This window comes from Tursiops truncatus, chromosome 17, assembly GCF_011762595.2.
Source record: "Tursiops truncatus isolate mTurTru1 chromosome 17, mTurTru1.mat.Y, whole genome shotgun sequence".
Lineage (NCBI taxonomy): Eukaryota > Metazoa > Chordata > Mammalia > Artiodactyla > Delphinidae > Tursiops > Tursiops truncatus.
Window position 1 is genome coordinate 28016066 of NC_047050.1, and position 24226 is coordinate 28040291.

The window sequence follows — 24226 nt, forward strand, 5'->3', positions numbered from 1 at the left end:
ATTAAAAGGTTATAATGTGTTTTACCAGTATCTCAGTCCATATAGTGAGACTTCCAGTGTGACAATTTGACTTTGACATCCTCTGGTGCCTCAGTCACCAGCCTGACCTTCTAGAAGACAAAAAGCACACTAGAACATGTTGAGAATTTGTGTACTTTGGTTGTTCTTGGCAATAAATTGTCTAAGCAAACATATTCAGAGGTATATGGTGCTTAAATTTTCTAAGGATTTTAATGCTTGATTTTTAGAAGAGTGTAAAGATTTTTGTCTTGAATATATTCAGTGAGTTTTACTACTACAAAAATTAAGTGATGTTTAACTGGGTCTGATACTGGGGATATTAATTCTCATATGTTTTTAAGAGGTGTAGGTGCTGGCTGTAATACTAAAGAAGTCATAGATAGATTAAGATATCTTAAAGCCGAAATTGAAGATCTAGAACTGAAGGAAAGAGAACTTGATCAGCAGAAGTTGTGGCTACAGCAAAGCATCAAAAATGTGATGGACGACTCCATTAATAATAGATATCCTTTTAAATATGCTATATATATACATAATATCTACATATTCTTTCAGTCTGAAGATCAGTTACTTTATTCTAGTGTTTTTAGAGTTCAGTTTTGCTAGTGAATTAACATTTTAATTTTATAATTCTGATTTATACTAATATTTAAAAATTTTTACCTTTTTAAGTTATACAGTGCATCAGTTAGCATCATTACTGTGTTGCATTGAGAAAAACAAATTCACCTACATTCAGTCTACCCATTGATAGGACGTAACATGCTAGCTAAAGTGTGCTTAGGGGGTCTACGAATTTGGAAGTCATTGTTAAGTGCATAGACATACTTAAATCATTGTTCTGTACTTAAATCATTCAGTGTTCTGAAGTAGTAAAAATTCAGCAGCTCTCAAAGTTTTAAAAAATTAATGTTGGTTTGAAAATGAAATATTACAGGCCTGCAATCAGTCCAGGATACATTCCGCCTAACATTAACCCAAAGACAGTATTTACTGGAGGGTGGGGTTCCAAGGCTGGAGTATCTATTGTACTGGGAGGAAACATCATTAGTGATATACTCCATGTGTTTCTTATAGTCATTGTGTTCTCTTAGATATCTGTGACTCTCTTGATTTGTGAACTTACCTGTAGTCATATGGAACATTTTAACTACATTTATCTGGTACCACCTCTTATGAACTTTTGACTAATGTATACAATTTATTTTTTGTGTTGTCTTGTCTTTGGTGAACAAGTCCATGATCTCATTTGTTATTTCCTTTCTATGATCAGAACTCCTTAACAGTTTGATAATAATGGGGGTCTTCAACTGTGCCTTGTGGAACCCCAAGATTCAAAAAGCATTGAACTAGTTGATCATGCACTTTGCTGCACTGCTTTCCAAGATTGTGGCCACTCCCAATTCCCCAAACCATGACCCAAGAAGATTCTCGATGCAGAGGCTTGTATAGTTGCTCTTCACTCCCACTGAGAGCATCCTTTTTCCCATCAATATCCTTCCCCCTGAAGCTCCTGTCTCCATGAGGAATGTGTTTTCCATCTCTCTCCCAAGAGTTCTCAATGACAGAGAAATCAAAAGTGGCTTCTTCTTAGAGCAAAGGATGGACACTTCTCTTATGGACCTTTATGTGATTGTCTTTGCCTTTTCAGACTGAAGACTTGTGTTGTTTTTCATCTGACCATATGTGACAGTCCCTTCATGCATTTGGTCATTTTATTTTGGCCTTCAGATTTATTATCTTAATTTAAATGTCTAGACCTTGATATAAATGTTGTTTCCTTAACTCTATGACAGTACATTTTCCTATGTAACTCATGAAGACATCTGTAATTGCTTTAATGGTAAGTACTGTTAGTAAATTTTTTCTTACATTCTTCCTGTAATCAACCTATTTAGTGTAACGTGATTCAAAATTCTCCATGCACTCACCCTAAGTCATTATTTTCAGGACTTGTGGACATTTTTGGGTTTCACTCTACAGTGCTATGTGTTGATAGGCTGCTTTCATTTCTGTTTCCATGACAATAACTGCTTTTCCCTGCTTTCACTTCATTGCCCACATCAGTAGGTATAAACTATGTGTGGGAGAGGCACCTAAGTCAGCGATTAAGCAACAGCCTCAAAGTCACAGAATCACAGAGTCAATGACTAAACTTGAACTAGAACACGGTTCTCATTGGCACTGTTTATGAAAATATATGTAGCAAGTGTGCTGGTCACAAATGGAACCCAAAGAAAGCATGAGGACAGAGTGAGGTTTATCCATTTTATTATCAGGAAAATTATTCCTCACCCTATTCCATCCCCAGCCTCCATGTTTTCCCCTTAAGATGACAATATATTAGTAACTAAAATGGGCGGTGGGGGCTGTATTTCCATAATATATATAATACAAGTAAAATGAAATTTTGCATACAGATTTATATTTAATTGTGCATGACCTATTAAAAGAGGACAGTCTTGTATCATGCACATACAAAAAATAATCTGCCGAACACCTTGCCAAGTGGAATCTGACTTTCATCTAAGATTACGTTGGTAATATATGTGGGCTTATTGCTCTACTTTGCCATCATATTTCCCAAGTTTTCAAAGAAAGGGGGAAGTATTTTTAATCTTCAACTCAGCAGAGACTGCTGTAGAATTTGGCTTCAAAAGTAAGTTCACTTAAGCTTAAGATTTCACTGTATCATACCTAATCTTTAGTGTCTCCAGTCATTTAAGTAGTATAAATACTTCAACTAAACAGTGTTATTTAACTAAGGCTAAAAGGTTTCAAGAATCTCAGACTTGACATGAGATTGGGTGAAAGCAGTTTGTTTATGAGAATAGAGCTAACACATTTAACCTGTTCTAAGGTCTAACACATATATTGCCTCATTTAATCCTCAAAAAAAACCCTATGCAGTAAGTTATATTGCCTCCATTTTACAGAATTAAGAACCAAAGCCCAAGGTTACCTAGCTTGGGATTCAAATCCAAGCATTCTGACTCCACAGCCCACATTCTTGGCCAACCCACACTCTTGGCCACTGTATTACAGGATCAGTAGTATTTTCTAAAATGTAAAAATCTTTATTTCTTAATTTTTTTGACCAGGTGATACACTTTTGGCCATTCAAGCACCTTCTGGTACACAGCTGGAGGTACCTATTCCAGAAATGGTATGTATGTAGGATAACTTTTGTTAAAATGGATCTACTGTTCCAAGAGGGACAAATATATTTTCTTTAGCTGAACATGAGCTAATTGCAAACACTTTCAAGTTACTGCTTTTAAGGTGTCTGTTTGAAAGTACTGATATCTGAATTTAGATGTCTTCAGTACTTTGGTAAAATTATGGAAGTGACTGAATGAATCATTTAACATTTAACTTTTCTTAAAATTTGATTTTATTTGAGCTAGAAGACATCAAGGAATGAGTAATGATATAGTCAATAATCTTAAAAGATCAGTTTGACTATATCTATAACCAATATAACAATCCTGAGGAAAAAGTTCACTTTAAATATCAACAATAATATATTGCTTTAAATTAGGTCTTTTAAAAAACATTTTCTGGCTTATTGAGTCAGAGATATTTATTGACTCTATGCTAATATAAATTTCATGATTTTAGTTTTCAGATTCAAATTTCCTGAAACAAACTGATTTGAAAACTATAACAATCAAAAAAGAGGTAGAAAAAATTACTGTTATCACCTCCCTCTCTTCTCCCAGCTATTCTAGAACTTTGTATTTAGGCGTTTACATTACTGGTTTCTGAAGCCTCGGGATACAAATTACCTTTTTGAAATGGAGGGACTTTACATTTATATCTCTGTAGGAAAACTCAGTTGTCTTTGTGCTTTGCTGAATGAAAAAAAGTTTCGACCTGTGAAATAGCTGCCATTTAAGACCGCACATTCAGATGACCACATCCATGGCGGCCGATGCCAGGGGACGGGGTTCCATATATGTGGAGAATGCTTGGAGTGCTGCTGCACACTGACATGTATAATTACACACAAATAGATGGTTTCCAGAATTCTACAACTGGGAGTTGCCCAGTATTTAAGAAAAGCTTACTTTTAGGGGCAAGTGGTTTATAGCACTCAATATCCCATTCTAGGTCTCTATGTTTTGACTTAGCGGCTTAATTTTCTCGTAGTTAGTCCCTATAGCTTTGCCTGTCTTATTTTTAATGTTTCAGCTTACCTAGAAATGTTGGCCTTTATTCATTTGTTTGTGCCCACTAACTTCAAAGGGTCAGAATGGACAAAAGAAATACCAGATCAATCTAAAGAGTCATTCCGGACCTATCCACGTGCTGCTTATAAATAAAGAGTCCAGCTCCTCTAAGCCCGTGGTTTTTCCTGTTCCCCCACCTGATGACCTCACACAGCCTTCCTCTCAGCCCTCGACTCCAGTGCCTCCACAGAAATCCAACATGGCAACTCAGAACTTGCCTGAGCAACATGTCTCCGAAAGAAGCCAGAATCTTCAGCAGACTCCAGCCACAGACTTATCTTCAGGTGGGTTCAGAGCCTTTGTTTTAAAAAGTAGAGGGGAAAATATGAATGCTGTGTTGAACAAGTTGGAGAGCTTTTCTGAATTTCTCAATTGTGATGTTATTTTATTATCTAGTATAGGAGGCAAAATAGTAAACCTGATCAACAAGTATTAATTTTGTGTCTTCTGTGTGCCCAGCACTGGAATATGTATTATGAGGAAAATTTAAAAAACAGATCCTGTCTTTAATTATACTACTACTAGTTGTTTCATAGACTGTGTAAATATATATATTTGCAGTTTTCCTTAGGATTCCATTTTTGGAATTAAACCAGATTTGTTCCCCCACCCCCCTTTTACTATTTACATGTCAGCTTTTTATCTGCGATTTACTTTGTAAGGTTCTTTTATCTCTTAGTAACTCTAGTATATATAATTGAAATTTGTTCTATGTTTAATAAAAATCATACTAGGGACAACTATAGTGACTTATGTCTCCTGTTTCTCTGTATTCTCTATTGTTATACTTTTTATTTGGAAAGCTTAGTTTTATAGAGTTGATAAGTGGTCTCAACTCCAATTATTTAGGAAATCTTGCCTTCCTAAGTTGTTTGATCTGTGAAATGATAAATAGCTAAAAACTGGGCATCAGGAATAGGGGCCACATTTCTTAAATTTATAAAATTTCCTCAGCATCCAGTCCTTTCCCTTGGTTATTACATGGCTAGGTATTTACCAACTCCTTAGTGGTTGCAAATAAAGGACCCATGGTTGCTGAATGAATGATTGCCATGCAATCTAGACGTAGTATTGCAGATAATTTAAAATAACTATATTGTATATATTCCACTTTGTTTATTTTTACCTTTATCCTTTTGGGATGTGGTCTACTCTTTGAGTTCACAATAGGTAAGAGTGAGCCTAAAAAGATCTTACTGGACACAGAATATTTTTCAGCTTCTTGTTGCCCATGTCCTTCCCCTATAAGTATTTCCACACCATAGGCCACAGGGATGCACAACAGAAAGTGTCATCTTTCAAAAGCTTATAATCTAATTGGGAAGAATAAAGTAGGCAGGTTTATGGTTTAGCTCAGACACAATTAGTACATTGGCTTTCACAAAGCATTAAAGAAACTTCTGAGCATTTCATTTCCGTACATGATTTTGTATTTGGAAATAGTAAAGAAAACAATTTGGGGCCAGATTAGAGAGGGCCTTGAATATCAGACTGAGTTAGGACTTTGACCTATAAACCAATGAAGATTTGTGACCAGGGAAGTGGCACGTTTAGAACTGTATACTGGTGAACACAGAAGTAACGTCATTAGGAAAGAAGAGACTTCTGGCCCTGGGAAGAAGAGATTAGAGGCAATGAAGACAGAAGATAAGATGTTTGCAGTTATGCAACTGTGAGAGAACATTGAGGCTAAAGTGGGGTGATGACAATGGGACTGGAAAGAGAAATAAGGAAGATTTGAGAAATACTCTTTAGGCAAAATAAGTAACCTTTGATGTGTGAGATCTGAAGATAAAGTTAACAGGAGGACTGTAAAGTGATGTTGCACTTTTAAGGTTGAGTCATAGGGAGAATTATGGTAACACTGACTTTAAAAACTGAGGAGTCAGTTTTGGGAAAACAATGATGAGTTTTTGGGGCTACATCTTGAGTTCAGAAGTTTAAAAGTAATGCCAGGTACAGATTAGTTGTCATGAAAATTCTGTTTCCATAAAGTTCTAGTACTTTAATTTCGTACTTTTTTGTGTGTGTGTGTGGTACATGGGCCTCTCACTGTTGTGGCCTCTCCCATTGCGGAGCACAGGCTCCGGACGTGCAGGCTCAGCGGCCATGGCTCACGGGCCCAGCCGCTCCACGGCATGTGGGATCTTCCCGGACCGGGGCACGAACCCGTGTCTCCTGCACCGGCAGGCGGACTCTCAACCACTGCGCCACCAGGGAAGCCCTAATTTCGTACTTTTAATCAAGATGCTGATGTTAAATATAACTGTGCTTAATATATACTGTGTTTAAATATATGCTGTTTAAATGTAACTGCCTTTTTGCTGTTAAAATATATAAAGAGAAGTGTAAAAAAAGCTTTATCACATTTCTTTTTCCAGCGGGATCTATTAGTGGAGATATCATTGATGAGTTAATGTCTTCTGATGGTAAGTAGTTAAAAATTTTAATAAATATAACCTTATACATCAATAATGCTTTTCTAGAATTTATGAGTGGCACATGATTTAAAAGAAATGAAGAACCTATATTTTTTAACTGCTTAATGTACTATGATGATTCATAGTAAGTTACAGGCATCCTTCAGATTTTTTTGCCTGCATTTTGAGGAAAAAGAATTCATAAGGGGATACTCATCACTTTTACTGAATAAAGTTCTAAATTGTTGGCATACTAGCCCTTTTTACACCTGAAGAATTTGGCCAGGAAGAGTAAAACAGTGTATCTGAGTCAACAGGAAATCTGAAAACAGTTTTGTAAATACTCCTACCATGGCCAACTTCAAGCTGCCAATGTGAAGTCAGTATTACTAAGATTAGCCACATCATCGTCTAATCTGAAGTAATTCTTAAAAATCAACTAGCTATAATATGGTAGTTACTTTAACAATTACTCTCTGGGCCTCACCTTTCTAAAAGTTCTTGGATTCAGAGTCCTGGTTCCTAACAAATATGTATAGCCGAGACCTAGGAAGTAGCAGCTGTTAAATTAGCCAATGGCACAGTAACCACTTAGACATTTATCAAACACTTCTGTAAAAGCAGAGAATTTCAGCATATTTATTAATTTATGTCTAGTTCCTTTCTCTGTTTTCGAAGTGGTAGCTTATTTAGCAGATCAGAGAAAATACTTTGAGCAGTGTTTCTGAATCATAAATTTTAGTGACAAGTTCAACCAATAAAAACTAACTTGTTTCTCAAGCTAACACCTATAATCAATGCATAAAATGTCTTTAAAGAAGAATCTTTCAAAATATACACAAAATATAAGTCATTAATTTGATCATTACATTTCCTATTACATATTTTAAAAAAATTGCTGTATAACAGGGGAAACATAATTTGGCTTGATGTTTTTGATAGTATTTTATGTTAGACATCATTACCTGTATGTAGAAACCATCTTTAACACTGAATTTATTTTTTGCTTGCAGTGTTTCCGCTTTTACGGCTTTCTCCGACCCCGGCAGATGACTACAACTTTAATTTAGATGATAATGAAGGAGTTTGTGATCTGTTTGATGTCCAGATACTAAATTATTAGATTCCATGGAAACCTGGGACTGTTATCTACCTCTAACTGTGTAACATTTTAGACGTCTTAACCTAAGTATTTAAAATAATGAATGTAACATCTTTTTAGTTCACTGATTCTGAAATGTTCTTCCCTAATACTTTCTTTTTTACTTCACAAAACTTCAACCATAAGAACAAAGGATTCTGATTGCTTCAGGGGAAAAAGTGATTTCATATCTACCAACTCCCTACCCTCAAGTAATTACATTCTGGAATTTCAACTTTTCCTCCCATTCTGAACCTTCTGTTTTTTTCCTTATATGAGAGGAAAGTTAAAGTAGACTTAAGGTCATCAAAAACAAAAAAGTTGGCCAAGGGCTCATCATTTGTTTGTCTTACATTTTTACTGCCACGAGACTGTCCGTATTTCTGTGTATCCTCTGATCCAGACATTCACTGCCACTTATAAAGTGAAGGGTGTAAACTAGGATATATTAACTGTTTCAGTGAACAGATTTTGTGAAGTGCCTTCTGTTTTAGCACTTTAAGTTTATCACATTTTGTTGACTTCTGACATTCCACTTTCCTAGGTTATAGGAAAGATCTGTTTATGTAGTTTGTTTTTAAAATGTGCCAATGCCTGTACATTAACAAGATTTTTAAAAATAAAATTGTATAAAACATTTAATTTATTGGTCTTTTTGGAGAATTTGATGCATCACCAGTGTATTACAACTGAGCCATTAATCTTGTAGCTTCATCAACATTAACTGGTTCGTTTTCATGACACTGCTGAGGAATCTGGAGAGAAAATTACATTTAAAAATTTAGATAACAATAGCAAACAAAAATGACATAATCTACTGACATATCTATTATTCAATATAATTTCTTCTAGTTGTACTTTTGGAAATAGAACAATAAATTCCCATATTTTAGACTCAATGTTTTAAAGTCTGAATAAGCTATACATACTACAGAGCCAAATACTAAAAATTACAATCAATACAGGCTTTGAAAATTTGTAGTTTATTAGCCAGAACAAAAGGAAGTGATTTCCACTCACCAGCTGTTTCTGCAGAGGTTCAAGGGAAAGGCCTTTTACGAACTGTACAAGTACCTTTTGCATATCTACAAAAGCTTTATTCACGCTGTTAACTTTTTCATCATTCATGATGTTTATCTTTTAAAAAAAGAAAAAGAGCATTAATCCATGATCTCACAACCATTAAGGATAAAAATATAGGCAACCTTAATTTAATCTTGTTACCCCCCAAACCTATAAACTCTTATCAATCCTACCAATTTATGGAGACAATTTACACTAAAATTCTTAGTCTTATTGGGACATTTTAGACAAAAGGTTCTGTTTTTTAAAAAATAAGAATTATGTGAATATACCTCATACTTTGACTTTCCTGGAATAAGCAGGCCAAAATATGTGACCACTATCTTTCTAAGCTACGGTGCTATCGTCTCTCATCTGTAAAATGAGGAACCTGGATAGCATGCTTCCAGTGTCCTTCTAACAGTACGTCTCTGAATCCTTCCTTGATAGAAGTGCCTGGCAGTCTCCTGAGGACAGTGGCCCCTGTAGCCGTCCTCACTTGAATCTGAAAGGTGAGGGTGGTATTCTTGTTCTTCACAGCTGCTCCCCAACCATTTCTCCTTCAAAACTTTTGGCTTTTTTGCATCTTATGCATCAGGACATTCTGACACCCCTCTCCTCATTACTGTCACCTATCAACACCATGATTACTTGCTCCTTCGTGAAAGATCTCAAACCATGGCTCACTGACCCCTCTCACGCCTGGCGTCGCTTTTTAGTGGCTACAACAAAAACCTATCCTGTGGCCTCTTAATCTCTTCAGGTCCTCATCTCCAGGGGTCTTTTTCACGACCTACCTTGCCATCACTCCCATGCATTACCTCAGGCTGCATCATTACCTGTTACTGCACCACCTCCTATCCTTCTATTCACTTATTTTATTAATAATTCTTAAATCTCACTGAAATCTTTTCCCACCAAGTTCACTATTGTTCACATTTTCATATCCCCACTTTTTCCTTTAGCCTGCACAGATTCCATGACCACTAATCAGTCACTCCTTCACACCCTAACTCTACTTCTCTTCTCTCCCTCAATCAGACTTGCCTGGCAACCTAGTTAAACTCAAGTATCAGCCTTTTGGAGCCCAAAACTGAAGCTCTAAAAAATCATAGCTGGCTGACTGGCTTCACTTTAAGTTCATGGCCACCAACTTCAATTTACCACTTATATAGTACCTGGTGATTGTACGACCTCCCCCTAAGGCTGCTTTCTCAGAAAAGTGTTCGATACTTTCTCCAACCAGGCTGCCTACCCACAGATCTTTTCCATTAGCATCCATAAAGCTTCTAGGACTTCCTATCTAAACAAAATAATTTTCCTCAAATATACCAAGCCTTCACCCAGCTGGGGGTCTTTGCACTCACTATTCTTTCTGCCTAGAACATGCTGCTCCAACACTTCCCAGCAGTTTGCATCACTGGCTCCTATCAGGCAGGTCTTGGCTTCAATGTCAACCCTGAAGACAGTTCTATCTAAAACTCACCCCCAAACCCCAGTCATATCACCCAGCTTTATTTCCTTTTTAGCATTTCCAAAGTCATGAAATTGCTCCACCAAAAATTTTAACTCAGCTAGTTCATGAAGACTGAAAGATAAAATGTTACATTTCTATGGACCATTATGATAATTACTAAGTCCTCTAGAGGTGACTCCACCTACTACTTAAGCTTGAAAACATTTTCTTGAATAATCTTCTTAAGGAGTCTACTTAATCTTGAAGAAATTTCCCATTCCCCAAATATTTTGAAATAAAGATAAAGTAACTCCTTTCTTTTCAAATTTTGTATTTTAAGAAACAAAATATTTTATCTTCTATTTTTAGGTTTTTATCTGAGTTCTAGATATCTTCAGAGAAATAAGAATTACTGAGGAGAAAAAGAATGGGTGTTGACTGACATTCCATGTCTTGACTCTGTTGAAAGCTTCTTGAAGAGATAACTTTTCCATACCATGTTTTTTTATGATTTCTATGCTCTGAGAAAACTATTAAAACTGTTACTTGGAGACTCATACATTTGCAGTTAAAATGCTTTCTTCTTTTTGCACATTTGAATTCAAGAAAGGGAGGTTATTTTTCTTCATCTTTTTTTCTTTTTTAAAACAAATGTTTAAAATCATCATGCTTTTGTAGGAAAGGCTAAGAACCTATTTTAAATATTAGCATTCAGTTTTTCAGTAGCTTTACAATTATGCTTTGCTTGTAAACAATAAAGTCAGAGTGCATAAGTGATACTAACCTTCTTCAGATTAGTGGTAACTGGTTTTGCTTTATTTTTAACCTTAAAGCCTTTTTGGCTGGCTATGTGGAATACATTCCTGGACTTCTGTCCTCTTAGTTTGTTCTTGGCCATTGTCTAGGAAAGAAAGAAAAGGAGCTCAATTAAGTTGCCCATGTTCATGAACTGTAAATCAATTTCAGTTTTTGGAAGTAAAGGTACCAATTAAATCTAAGAAGTTCCACCTTCCTCCTGATTATTTTTAAAATTGCTGCTTGTATAAAAATTATCTCCATGTCCTTTTGGTCCTACTAGATTTTTCTGTTTCAGTGCAGAGTGTGTAGCTAATTCTTTTCTGCATCTCCAGCACCTGACCCATAAGAGGCTCCACATTAGTTTCTGCCAGTTAGATTAATTAATATTCTCAACACAACAATTGTTTTTTTTTTTTCAGCTCTCTGCAGCATCTGACAATTCTAACCATCACCATCCATCCTTCTGCTAGTTTACATACTGCTATTCCATTCCAGTTCCTTTCATACTCTAGGACTGACTCCCTTCTCCTTCTTTCATTCCTTTTTACTTGCCCCATTTTCACTCCTGTGTGCACCTCCTCAAAACCAGTACTTAATCTTACACCTCCTAACCCCCACGTTAAATTACTTTCATGACTTCCACATCACCTCTATGTGAATGGCTCTTGCCTAAAAACTGTAGGTATTATCTTTGTTTTATAGCTAAACACACTAAGCCTATACATTCTACTTGAGAAACATCTCTCAAACCTGTCTTTAACAATGCACATGAGGAACAATTTTAAAAATATTAATAGTTAAGATTTATTAAGCTTTTACTACATGTACAGCACTATGCTAACATTTTATGTATTTTAACTAATTTACTCCTTACAACAACACTTTGTAGGAGGTACTATTTTATCCTCATTTTACAGATTAAAAAAAAAAATCTGATGCAAAGAGAAGCTAATCTGCCCATTGCTGCACTATTAGTAGTCAGAGAATGCCAAGATTCAAAGCCAAGCAGACTAGATCCTGAGCTCTCATTATGTGATGTGGTCTCAAATATAAATAAAAATGCAGTACAAAAGCATGATTTAGTACTGCCTAGTTCAGGACTGGGTTACTCCTTTAGTCCCTAGGACTATTTGGTTAGACTCTGGGTTGGGACAAACTATACCCATGGACCAAATCAGGTTAGGCACCTGTCTTTGTAAATGACGTTTTATTAGAACGCAGCTACGTCCATTCGATTATGTATGTTTTGTCTGTGGCTGCTTTCCTGCGACAACTGTGGCTCGCAAAGCCTAAAATATTTACTATTTGGCCCTTTACGGAAAGACTGTCAACCCCTGGCTTAAGCCACATGCATTCAAGTCTATCCTGCGTAGTGGTACGAAATGAACCGTCCCAATGTTAAAATCCTTCAGTGGCTCCTCCAACCCACAAGGAGCAATATTCTTTGTCCTGACATATCGCTGGAAACCTGACTCTAGCATAAATCTGTCAAAGGTATCTCCTGCTATTTCTCTATACCGACTCTAGTCTACTAATTACTCTCTGAAGACACCTTGCACATTCTTCCCTTCTTCCCTTTGCTCACACTGTATCTCTCCTCCTTCAATGTCTAGCCTCAGGAACAACAGAGACAGCAATGCTTCCGAACCCCAATAGAACTCCTTCTAAAAAATAAATAAATAAACACAGTAGAAAATACATGATTATTATAGAAGCAGAAAATACACATAAACCACCCCCAAATTAAATAATCTAAAATCCTTCCAATAAGTAACCAAAATCCAACCATTCGTCTAGTATTCATTAATCAATTACTATGTACCGAGTGTGGTACAGAACCTATATACATACATATAAAACATATACAAACACAAGAAACATAAAGATAGGTGCTGTAACTGACAGCATACGAGTGGAGTCACAAAAGGAAAACATCCAGTAGAGTTGGGGACTTGAGGAAGGTTCGTGGAGAAGGTGAGAGCCTAGCTGGGGGGGTAGTGGGATAGGGATTTTCTCTAACAACCACGTGGAAACTGGTGACAACAGAACAACCCAAAGCTGGTACCCTGCCGTGGGATGAAGGCCCAGCAGGCATGGGGGTTTCAGGCCTGAGCCAGCAGGCCTGCGGCCGAGTAGGGCTGCCTAAGGCAGCAAGCGACGACGGAACGGAGCCTCCAGACGGCAGCAGCCCGCGGACAGCCAATCCTGTCTCAACCCTCGGAAACTCCACGCCAGCGCGCCGGAAAATTTTTTAATTAATCTCTCACCAGTCCTCCGATACCCTCGTGCAGGGGTTTAAGCTCCAGGTAACGCCATCTGCCCCCGCAGGATCCAGGAAGTTCCGGAATGAGGCAGCCAGTCAAGGGTCCTCTCTCAGGTCGTAGTTTCCGCCCACCGAGATAAGCTCCGCCCACAGGGCGGAGTCCTGCCCCGTGAGCTTGGTCTGCAGACGGAGATAAGCCCCGCCCATCGAGCGTCGTTCCGCCCAGCGAGCGTCCTTCCGCCCACCGAGCGTCGTTCCGCTCACGGGCTGGTTTCCCACCCACCTAACGTAGCCCTGCCCACAGAACCGTCTCAGCTGTGGAGCACCCTTCCTTAAACACAGGGTCCTCACTGTTAACATGCCTTGCCGTTCGCTGGGTTAAGAACCTCTACTCAGCTGAGGCGTCGAAGACGCGGCTAAGTCTGGAGTTCCTCGCAGGGGTATGTGTACAGAAACCACCCGAAGTGTCTGAGTCACCAGAGCCACACAGACCGTAACACAGGTGGTCGGCTCTCAGCCGCTTACTGCTGGCTGGCTCTGTCCGCGCTTCCAGGAGGTGGCGCTGCGCACTTCTGGGTGGTGTCCCGGGTTTGGTTGGAGCAACAAAGAACCTAATGTCTGGAGCAGATCTAGAACTATAATCTCCCAAGGGAAAATTTGTAGTGAGCCAAAAGTTGAAATGCTTTTCTCATTGAAGTTTCCTTGCTTCAAAATGAGAATTTCTGACAGCACGGCAGAGGCACAAGAAAATATCAATAAGTTGTAAAACAAGAATCAGGGAACTTTAGAAAATCTTAGAAGAAACATTTTTGCCTTCCAGTTTTATGTCTGTGTGTGTATATTTCCCAGTTAAGGTGTTCTGGGTTGAGTTTTCTAGAAAATCGAATCACTTCTTCCAAGACGATCTTTCCACTGAGGTAACAGTTTTCACATGTTCTCTCCTTATTTTGTTACAGTCTTAGGGAAAGCCAGCTTTTAAACAAATGTAGAAGTACTGACATTTTTGTATCATTTTTGTAACGGTACATGAGTTCTGCTCTAAGTATCAAAATAAGGCCAAAGTACCATTCCCCTTTTGCAAGTGAGAATGCTGAGGCTCAGAGTCTAAGCCATTTTCGGTATCCACACAACTAGTAATTGACACAGCCAAACTAGAATCCACGAGGGCTGGCCGTCGGTCAGGTCCTCTTCCCGCCAAATCAGCCACTTGCCTGCTTATAGAAAGATGAACCACTTTTACAGTAAATCACTTTATTGTTTATGTCCATCACAAAAAATTAGAGAATACGTTAAGGAATGAGGAATAATTACTTGTCAATGTAATTTTATTAAAATTCTGTATTTTTTCTAAAGAGTGACTTTTAAAAACACCTTAAAATGCATTATAAAATGCCCATAATGTGTGGCAGCAAGACCAAAGTAACATCAAAGCGACAGAAAACCATTAGATTCTTTCACAAGGCCAGTTATCCAGGAATACTGAAGCTAAAAGGTGAATATAATTATGGTTCCTTGAATGTGAAGTTATTGATGTATATGCAGAAGACAAAGAAATAGATGCAATGGAATGACATTATAGTCTTTATGAAAACTTACGGGCCTAGCTTTCATTTGGAAATGGTGAGATAGAGATACTTACACCATGGAAATAACATGGTTATACAGGCAAGGGCAGAGTCACTGTATGAGGTAGGAGTGAGAAGGCATGATTTCTGTTTACTTCTGTTACCTACCAACAGTGTGACTGTGGAAAAGTTACTTCATTTCTCTGTGCCTCCCTTTCCCATATGTAGATGGCCGCTCAGTAAATACACACTTCAGAGAACATTCATTATCTGCTCAGCATTCCTCTCTGGGGAACCGCTCTTCTCCCATTAAGTGATCCTGGTTGAATGAATAATTACAGTCCTCGTCTAAAGATTTTCCAGCCAGAGCTCGTGGAGACACTTCTTGCTTTTAGTATCCTTGTGCTTGGATGATGTGAAATTGAGGCTGCTAGTTGCCGTCTCCTCCAGCAACTTGAGGGAAGCCTGACTGCAGTGGGAGAGAACAAGAGCAATGCAAAAGAACACAGAGCTGAACAACAGAACACAGGACCTTGGTGATATCATTGGAGTCCTTGGATTCAGCTATAGATGGAAGAAAGATCCATCCCTGTCTTCTCAGTTATCTGAATGAAAACATTGCTTTTTTTTTTTATTGGGTTATTTACTTTTTTTGTTTTTTTTTTTTTTTTTTGGTGTGGACCATTTTTAAAGTCTTTATTGAATTTATTACAATATTGCTTCTGTTTTATGTTTTGGTTTTTTGGCTGCGAGGCCTGTAGGATCTTAATTCCCCAACCAGGGATCAAACCTACACCCCCTGCATTGGAAGGCGAAGTCCTAACCACTGGACTGCCAGGGAAGTCCCTGTTGGGTTATTTATTTATTTTGCGGTACACGGGCCTCTCACTGTTGTGGCCTCTCCCACTGCGGAGCACAGGCTCCGGACGTACAGGCTCAGCGGCCACGGCTCATGGGCCTAGCCACTCTGTGGCATGTGGGATCTTCCCGGACCGGGGCACGAACCCGTGTCCCCTGCATCAGCAGGCGGACTCTCAACCACTGTGCCACCAGGGAAGCCCCCTGTTGGGTTATTTTTTTTAACCACTTGTACCTTGAAGAGTCTTAACTCTACTCCTGTTCAGCCTACTTCACAGGATTTTGTACAGAGTTAGTGAAATACAAAACATGAAAGCATAAGGTATTACTAAGACAAAAGAAGCACGTAATTTTCTAAAAGACGTTTTTCTAATTCTCTATGAACCAAATAGCTTCAAGATTTCTAATCTTTAAAAATTCATCCCAATCTCATACTTCCAGTTTTTCTAAAAACCTTAAAGATGAATAAAATCATAAATAAAGAAACATTTTTTTGGAACCCTTAGCTTTCCTGTTGAGACTCAGCAATGCGGAGTCCTTTATACAGCTTCAGTCCTCAAAGAACGGTCTTGGAAGCAATTCAACAAGTTAACAAATATAATTAGGGAGAAGAAAATGAGAGCCCACAAAAATGATTACAAATCATCTGCAACAAAACTCATAGCCCTCTCCCAGAACAAAGCCAGCATTGTGTAGATGATGCTCCATGATAGACTTGTTTCAGTCATCAACCTTATTTGCCCCACTACTCAGTTTCATTCAACTGAAATAGTTTGAACACCTAGGCTCTGTGAGGCCTCAAAGGAAGTACTTTCTTGTAAAGAGGACAGTCATTTGAGATAGACGTATGCATATGAAATGATCATTTTTGACAGAAAGTGGTAAGGACTATGATAAATGCACAAAAATGAGCTATTTATGGAAGGAAATAATTCAGAATTCTGGAAACATTCATGTTAAAACTTCTCATCTGATTGTCTTAGAGAAGAAATCGGCAAACTACAGCCTACAGGCCAGATTCAGCCCGCTGCTTATTTTTGTACAGCCCGTGAGCTACGAATGGTTTTACATTTTAAAATGGAGGAAAAACATCAAAATAGGGACAATATGTTACAACACATGAACATTTTATTAAATTCACATTTCAGTGTCAGTAAGCACAGTTTCATTGGAACACAGCCACACTCATTTACATACTATTTATGGCTGCTTTCATGCTACAACAGCAGAGTTGAGTAGTTGAGACAGAGACCACATAACCTACAAAACCTAAAATATTTACTACCTGGCCCTTTACCAACTTAATACTTTAAAAAACTTTACCAGCTCATCTTAGCAGATGAGCCGCATGGTGGTATAATTGGTCGAAGTATTCGTGTTTTATACTCAAAGCAATAGGAGGCTTAAAAGGATGAAACCACTTTTCCTCCCAGTATTCTAAGGTAGCTAAACGTTTACAAAATGAGTTTGAGTTTCCTTGCCTCTAATGGTTATCGATGAGTTTTATGTTTCTAGGCTGAAAATGGAAGTTTCCACGTATAAAGGCATTCCCACTTGAGTCTTCCTTAGGGAATGGAAAAAGGAAATAACCTAATGCTTGGGGAAAAGATGAGCTTCTGGAGACCGAGGAAATGGTTGGGGAGAAGGTGGTGAGGGTTTTTCTGCAAGTGATTGAGACTTAAGACCCTGTGGCACATGCCACCATGGCCTGGGGAGTAGTAGCATAAGATCCCTACACCAGCAAATGTCACAGAATGGATGGAGCTTTCCGCCTTCAAGTGAAATGTGGATTTTGATATTAAGCATTACAGCAGCCATTGTGATGAACTGAAAACTAGAGAAAGTTTTCTTTTCTGTGTGCAGGGTAAGCTACCCGCTTCCCATATACTTGAGACTGAGATGAAATTTTTATGCCAAATTAAAGAGTGAAAATTTGGAGCCAGATTTAATTTGATTTAAAACTTTAAGTTTTATGGTATTTCTGTTATGCATACATTCAAGAATGTGTGTTATGATATTTCTTACACTCAAGAATTTTAACAGGCAAAAGTGGAGCTATAAAGCCTTATAGGAATAGAGCATGACACGAGCAAGCCAGAGACCCAGAAATGGACATGCTATGCTTGTAGGAGTGGGAGAGGTCCAATGTGGGTGGAGGAGTGGGGGTGTGGAGATGCTGTTGAAGATGAGGCTGGTAAGATGAGCTAATGAAGGACCTTGACAACCAGGAAAGGTTTATTTTTTTTACTTTAGAAGAGTTTCAAACTTACAGAAAAATCACAAAAATAATACAAGTTGTTTTTTTCTGAACCATTTGAGAGTAAGTTACTGACAAGAGGTCCCTTTACCCCACATATGTTAGTGTGTATTTCCTACAAATAAGGATATTCTCCCACATAACAATACAGCCATCAAAAATCAGGACATGAACACTGATTCCTTCTACTTCACAGTCACCATTCAAACTGTCAATTATCCCTGTAATGTCTTTTATAGTAAAAGGATCCTATTCAGGATAAAGTGTTACATTTAGTTATCATACCTTTTTTTCTTCCAGTTTATCCAGATATATGACATTATAGTGCTGTATAAGTTTGAGGTACAGCAAAGTGATGTTACATACATTATGAAATGATACCACAATAAGTTTAATGAACATCCATCATCTCATGTATTCAATGTATACAAAATAAAAGAAAATGAAAAAGAAAGTTTTTTTCCGTGATGAGAACTCAGGTTTACTCCCTTAACAATGCTCATAGGGGCTTCCCTGGTGGCACAGTGGTTGAGAGTCCACCTGCCGATGCAGGGGACACGGGTTCGTGCCCCGGTCCGGGAAGATCCCACATGCCGCAGAGCGGCTGGGCCTGTGAGCCATGGCCGCTGAGCCTGCGCGTCCGGAGCCTGTGCTCTGCAACGGGAGAGGCCACAACAGTGAGAGGTCCGCGTACCGCAAAAAAACAAAACAAAACAAAACATAAAACGAAAAAACAATGCTAATATATAATGTACAGCAGTGTTAATTATATTAATCGAGTTGTACATGACATCCCTAGTACTTGTTTATTTTATAACTGGAAGTGCGTACCTTTTCATCACATTCATACAATTCCCCCTTCCCCCACCTTACCTCTGGTAACCACACATCTGGTCTCTTTTTCTATAAGTTTGTTTACTGAAGTATAGTTGACCTACAACACTATTAATTCCTTGGTGCACAACTTAGTGATTTGATATTTCTATACATTACAGAAACGATCACCACAATAAGTCTTAATTACCATCTGTCACCATACAAAGATACTACATTATTATTGACTATATTCTTCATGCTGTACATATCATGCTCATGGCTCATTTATTTGTATGTCTTAATTCTCCCTCACCTATTTTACTCATCCCCTCCCAGTCCCCTCTGGCAACCACTTGTTTTTTCTCTACAACTCTGTTTCTGTTTTGTTATGTTTGTTCATTTGTTTTATTTTTTACATTCTACAAATAAGTGAAATCATATGATGTCTGTCTTTCTCTGTCTGACTTATTACACGTACTATAATACCCTCTAGATCTGTCCATGTTGTCACAAATGGCAAAATTTCATTCTTTTTTTATGAAAAAATATGCGCCACATCTTCTTTATCCATTCATCTATTGATGGATACTTAGGTTACTTCTATATCTTGGCTATTGTAAATAGTGCTGCTATGAACATTGGGGTACATATATCTTTTTGAATTACTGTTTTTGTTTTCTTTGGAAAAATACCCAGAATTGCTATGTCTGGGTTATATGGTAGTTCTATTTTAAATTTTTTGAGGAAGCTCTGTATTGTTTTTTATTGTAGCTGCGCCAATTTACATACCCAGAAACCATGCAAAAAGTTTTCCCTTTCTCTACATTCTCTCCAAAAGGAAGAAACTAACAGTAACAAAATAGCAGTAGGGGATTTTAACACGCCACTTATATCAATAAGAAAATCAATAAGGGAACACTGACCCTAAATGATACATTAGACCAGATGGACTTAATAGACTATAGAATATTCCATCCCAAAGCAGCAGAATACACATTTTTTTTCAGGTGCACATGGAATATTCTCCAGGATAGACCACATGCTAGGCCACAAATAAATTTAAGAATATCAAGCATCTTTTCTGGCTACAACACTATGAGACTAGAAATCAACCACAAGAAAAAAAATACAAAAACCAAAAACACATGGAGGCTAAACAATATGCTACTAAACAACCAGTGGGTCACTGAAGCAATCAAGAGGAAATCAAAAAATACCTGGAGACAAATGAAAACAAAAACACATATGATCCAATATCTATGGGATGCAGCAAAAGCAGTTTTAAGAGGGAAGTGTATAGCAAAACAAGCCTACCTCAGGAAACAAACAAACAAACTCAAAGTTAGTAGAAGAAAACAATAAGAGTAAAAATAATGAAATAGAGACTGAAAAAACAACATAAAAAATCCATAAAACTAAGAGTTTGTTCTTTAAAAAGGTAATCAGAATTGATAAACTAGCCTGATAAAGAAAAAAAGAGAGGTCCCAAATAAATCAAATCAGAAATGAAAAAGGAGAAGTTACAATCAATACCACAGAAATTAAAAGGATCATAAAGAATTACTATGAACGATTAAATGCCAATAAAATGAACAACCTAGAAGAAATAAATTCCTAGAAGAGTACAATATCCTAAGACTGAATCAGGAAGAAATAGAAATTATTAACAGATAAATTACCAATAATGAAATTGAATCAGTAATTTTAAAAAAAGAAACCTCCCATACAAACAAAAGTTCAGGAACAGATGGCTTCACAGGTGAATACTACCAAACATTTAAACAAGAGTTAATGCCTATCCTTAAACTATTTCCAAAAATTGCAGAGGAAAGAGTGTTTCTGAACTCATTCTATGAGGCCAGCATCACCCTGATACCAAAACCAGACAAAGACACTACAAAAAAAAATTATAGGTCACTATCACTGATGAACAAAGATGCAAACGTCCTCAACAAAATATTAGCAAACTGAATTCAACAATATAATAAAAGGATCATATACCATGATCAAGTGAGACTTATCCCAAAGATGCAGGATGGGTCAATATTCACAAATCAATGTGATACACCACATTAACAAATTGAAAAATAGAAATATCATTTTAGTAGATAAAGAAAAAGCTTTTGACAAAATTCGACATCCATTTATGATAAAAACTCTCAACAAAGTGGGTATAGAGAGACCCTACCTCAACATAATAAAGGCCATATGTGACAAGCCTAAAGCTAACATCATACTCAATGGTGAAAAGCTGAAAGCATTTCCTCTGAGATCAGGAGAAAGACAAGGATGCCCACTCTCTCCACATTTATTCAACATAATATTGGAAGTCCTAGCCACAACAATCAGATAAGAAAAGGAAATAAAATGCATCCAGATTGGAAAAAAGAGGAAGTAAAACTGTCACTGTTCTCAGATGACATATTATATATAGAAAATCCTAAAAATGCCACTGCACTATTAGAACTCATCAATGAATTCAGTAAAGTTGCAGGATTCAAAATTAATATGCAGAAATCTATTGCATTTCTATACACTAACAATGAACTATAGGAATTCTTTTTGATACAATGGTACATGGATTTTTTTATTAATTTCTCTTTCCTATCGTTAGTTTTCCCCTTTATCTTTGTTGATATTTGCTTTATGTATTTAGGTGCTCCTATGTTGGGTGCTTATGTATTTACAATTGTTAAATCTTCTTGTTGGGATCGATCCCTTTATCATTATATGATGTCCTTCTTTGTCTCTTGCTGCAGTCTTTGTTTTAAGGTTTGTTTTATCTGTTACAAGTATTGCTACCCCAGCTTTCTTTTTGTTTCCATTTGCATGGAATATATTTTTTCTGTCTCCTCACTTCCAGTCTGTGTGTGTCTTTAGATCTGAAGTGAGTCTCTTGTAGACAGCGTATATATTGGTCTTACTTTTGTATCCATTCAGCCACTCTGTGTCATTTGATTGGAGAATTTAGTCCATTTCCATTTATAGTAATTATTGTTAGGCATGTACTTGTTGCCATTTTGTTAATTGTTTACTGGTTGTTTTTATAGTTTTTTTTTGTTCCTTCTTTTATTTTCTCTTTCCTTGTGATTTGTTGACTGTCTTTAGTGTTGTTTGGGTTCCTTTCTCTTTTGTGTGTGTGTGTATCTATCATAGAGTTTTGGTTTCTGGTTATCATGAGGTTTATATGTGGCTATATATATAACATATTTATACATATGTATCATCATATGTATATACATGATTATTTTTAAGTTGATGATCTGTTAAGTTCCAACTCATTTTAACAACCCTGCATTTTTATTCCCGCCACCACCACATTTAACATTTTTGATATAATATTTTACATCTTTCGTTTTGTGTATCCCTTAAGTACTTATTGGGGATATTGTGTATCCCTTAAGTACTTAAGTACTACTATCTTTATAAGTGGTTGATCTACTACCTTTACTTTATATTTGCCTTTATCAATTAGATTTTTCCTCTCATAATTTTCATATTTCTAGTTGTGGCTTTTTCTTTTCTGCTCAGAGAAGTCCCTTTAACTTTTCTTGTAAAGCTATTTCAGTGGTGCTGAACTCTTTTAGCTTTTGCTTGTGAGTAAAACTCTTTCTCTCCCCATCAAATCTGAATGATAGCCTTGCCAGGTAGTTACCATGTTTCTTTAGTCAACTCTTATCTGGAACAGCACCTCAATCTTGCCTTGGTTCTCTTGGCTTGACACTTTTGACAATAATAGTCCAGTTATTAGACAGAATTTTTTTTATTTTCGCTGCACTGTGTGGCTCATGGGATCCCAGTTCCCCAACCAGGGATCAAAGCCAGGCCCTCTGCAGTGAGAGTGTGGAGTCCTAACCACTGGACTGCCAGAGAATTCCCCCAGGTAGAATGTTCTTAATTGTTTTTTTTTGTTGTTGTTTCTTTATCATAAAATTCAGAATGCATACTTTTTTTTTTGGTGGGGGAGAAATAGCACAGAAGTGATACTGTGATCTTCTCATTGCATCCTATAAGGTGGTACATGATTTTGACTTGTCCCATTATAGAGGATGTAACTTCTGATCACTTAAGATGATATCCACCAGCTTTCTTCACTATAAAGTTACTCTTTTCCTCATTTTAATCAATAAGTATTTTGTGAGGAGGTATTTGGAATTATGTAAGTATCCCATTCCCATTATGTAAGTATCCCTTTCCTTGAAGCCAAAATCAACATTTTATATGCTGGTTTTGGTACACATTGATGTTTCTTGGATGAATTAATTATTACTATGATGACTGTGAAATTATAATTTTTTTATTTCCATCATTCCTTCTACAGTCATCAGTTGACATTCCATTGTAAGTAAAAACTTTCTCCTTTATTTATTTAAGTATGGGCTCATGAGATGCTATTTTATTCAGTGGATATTATTCAATGGATATTATTTTCATAGTTTATTTTGATGTTCACATTGCCCCATATTTGACCAGTGAGTGCTCCTTCATGTATATCCTTTTTACTTGTCCCCACCATTTCTTGACTACCTCCATACTTTCTTGCACAACAAAGCATTCTAGGTTCATCTAGGACCTACACTTTTCTAGTCCTAGAATCAGTCAAATCTCCATGGAGCCCTGGTTCCTTTCAGAGGAGATTAATATTTGGAAACCAAAATCTTGGATGTTGATGCTTCCACGTCTTCTCAGTGGGCAGAGCTAGGCAATATATGCATGTATGTTTATACCATTTGTCTGTCTAGCTACCTACCTATATACATTCACACACCTCAGCAACTGTATGTATTTCTGTATGTGCAAACCATGAGTTCATGCCAATATTTCCAATTCCAATTATTCCAGTTCCAGTTGAATACCATAGGATTTATTTTAGTTTTCTACCTTTCCATATTTGTAATTTCTTTCTCCATCAATGAGAAACCTGACTCCTGTTATTATAAATATATATACTCATTTGATTCATCTTCCTGCTTGTAACAAATCTTCCATCACTGTTGCCAATCCCCCCAACTCCACCCTATGCAGTTTCCCTCCTAACTCCTAATGGGATTGCAAAATTTGCTCTGGCTGCTGCCATCTGAAGATATGGCTTCCTCACCCTGCTCAGGCTGTGACCTTCCCTACCCTGCTGCCACCTTCCCTCCTTTATTAAGACCTAATGTCTTTTAAACTGAATTATGAAGGAAGGAAGGAGGAAGGAAGAGAAAAAGGAAGACAAGCAAATAACAAAGTTTGGGATTTTATTCTATGGGGAATGAAGGAGTCCCTTTCCCTCTGTGTCACCCAACACACACACACACACACACACACACACACACACACACACACACACACACG

General features: G+C 37.3%; 2 protein-coding genes across 4 annotated transcripts in view; one reads left to right on the top strand and one right to left on the bottom strand.

The window, feature by feature from the left end:
- Positions 1-8456, top strand: part of E2F5 (E2F transcription factor 5) — a 27665-nt gene extending 19209 nt beyond the window's left edge. The window contains exons 3-9 of one of the 2 annotated variants that reach the window (XM_019926308.3): positions 363-524; positions 1821-1864; positions 3123-3187; positions 3643-3702; positions 4270-4537; positions 6635-6682; positions 7687-8456. In XM_019926308.3, coding sequence (XP_019781867.1) covers positions 363-524; positions 1821-1864; positions 3123-3187; positions 3643-3702; positions 4270-4537; positions 6635-6682; positions 7687-7796 — 757 coding nt within the window. In that variant the 3' untranslated portion in view covers positions 7797-8456. The remainder of the gene's footprint in view (positions 1-362; positions 525-1820; positions 1865-3122; positions 3188-3642; positions 3703-4269; positions 4538-6634; positions 6683-7686) is intronic. The other variant, XM_019926309.3, reaches the window with a different exon arrangement.
- On the bottom strand, positions 8440-13553 carry RBIS (ribosomal biogenesis factor). 2 transcript variants are annotated; one of them, XM_073794561.1, is made up of 5 exons: positions 13398-13533; positions 12716-12794; positions 11117-11233; positions 8835-8951; positions 8440-8569 (listed from the first exon to the last, which is right to left on the bottom strand). In XM_073794561.1, the coding sequence occupies exons 3-5, from the start codon at positions 11228-11230 to the stop codon at positions 8498-8500; spliced, it is 303 nt and encodes a 100-aa protein (XP_073650662.1). In that variant the 5' UTR covers positions 11231-11233; positions 12716-12794; positions 13398-13533; the 3' UTR covers positions 8440-8497. The 2 variants fall into 2 exon arrangements, with proteins under 2 accessions (XP_073650662.1, XP_019781869.1); XM_019926310.3 differs by lacking the exon at positions 12716-12794 and having other exon boundaries at positions 13398-13553.
- Between the last annotated feature and the right edge of the window lie 10673 nt (positions 13554-24226).

Bases quoted from the DNA above. Each gene is read 5' to 3' on its own strand.
- RBIS (XM_019926310.3), bottom strand. From the start codon at position 11,230: ATGGCCAAGAACAAACTAAGAGGACAGAAGTCCAGGAATGTATTCCAC. The intron at 8,952-11,116 runs GTTAGTATCACT...TTTTTTTAAAAG, and splicing joins TTACCACTAATCTGAAGAAG to ATAAACATCATGAATGATGA. The intron at 8,570-8,834 runs GTGAGTGGAAAT...TTTTCTCTCCAG, and splicing joins AACCTCTGCAGAAACAGCTG to ATTCCTCAGCAGTGTCATGA.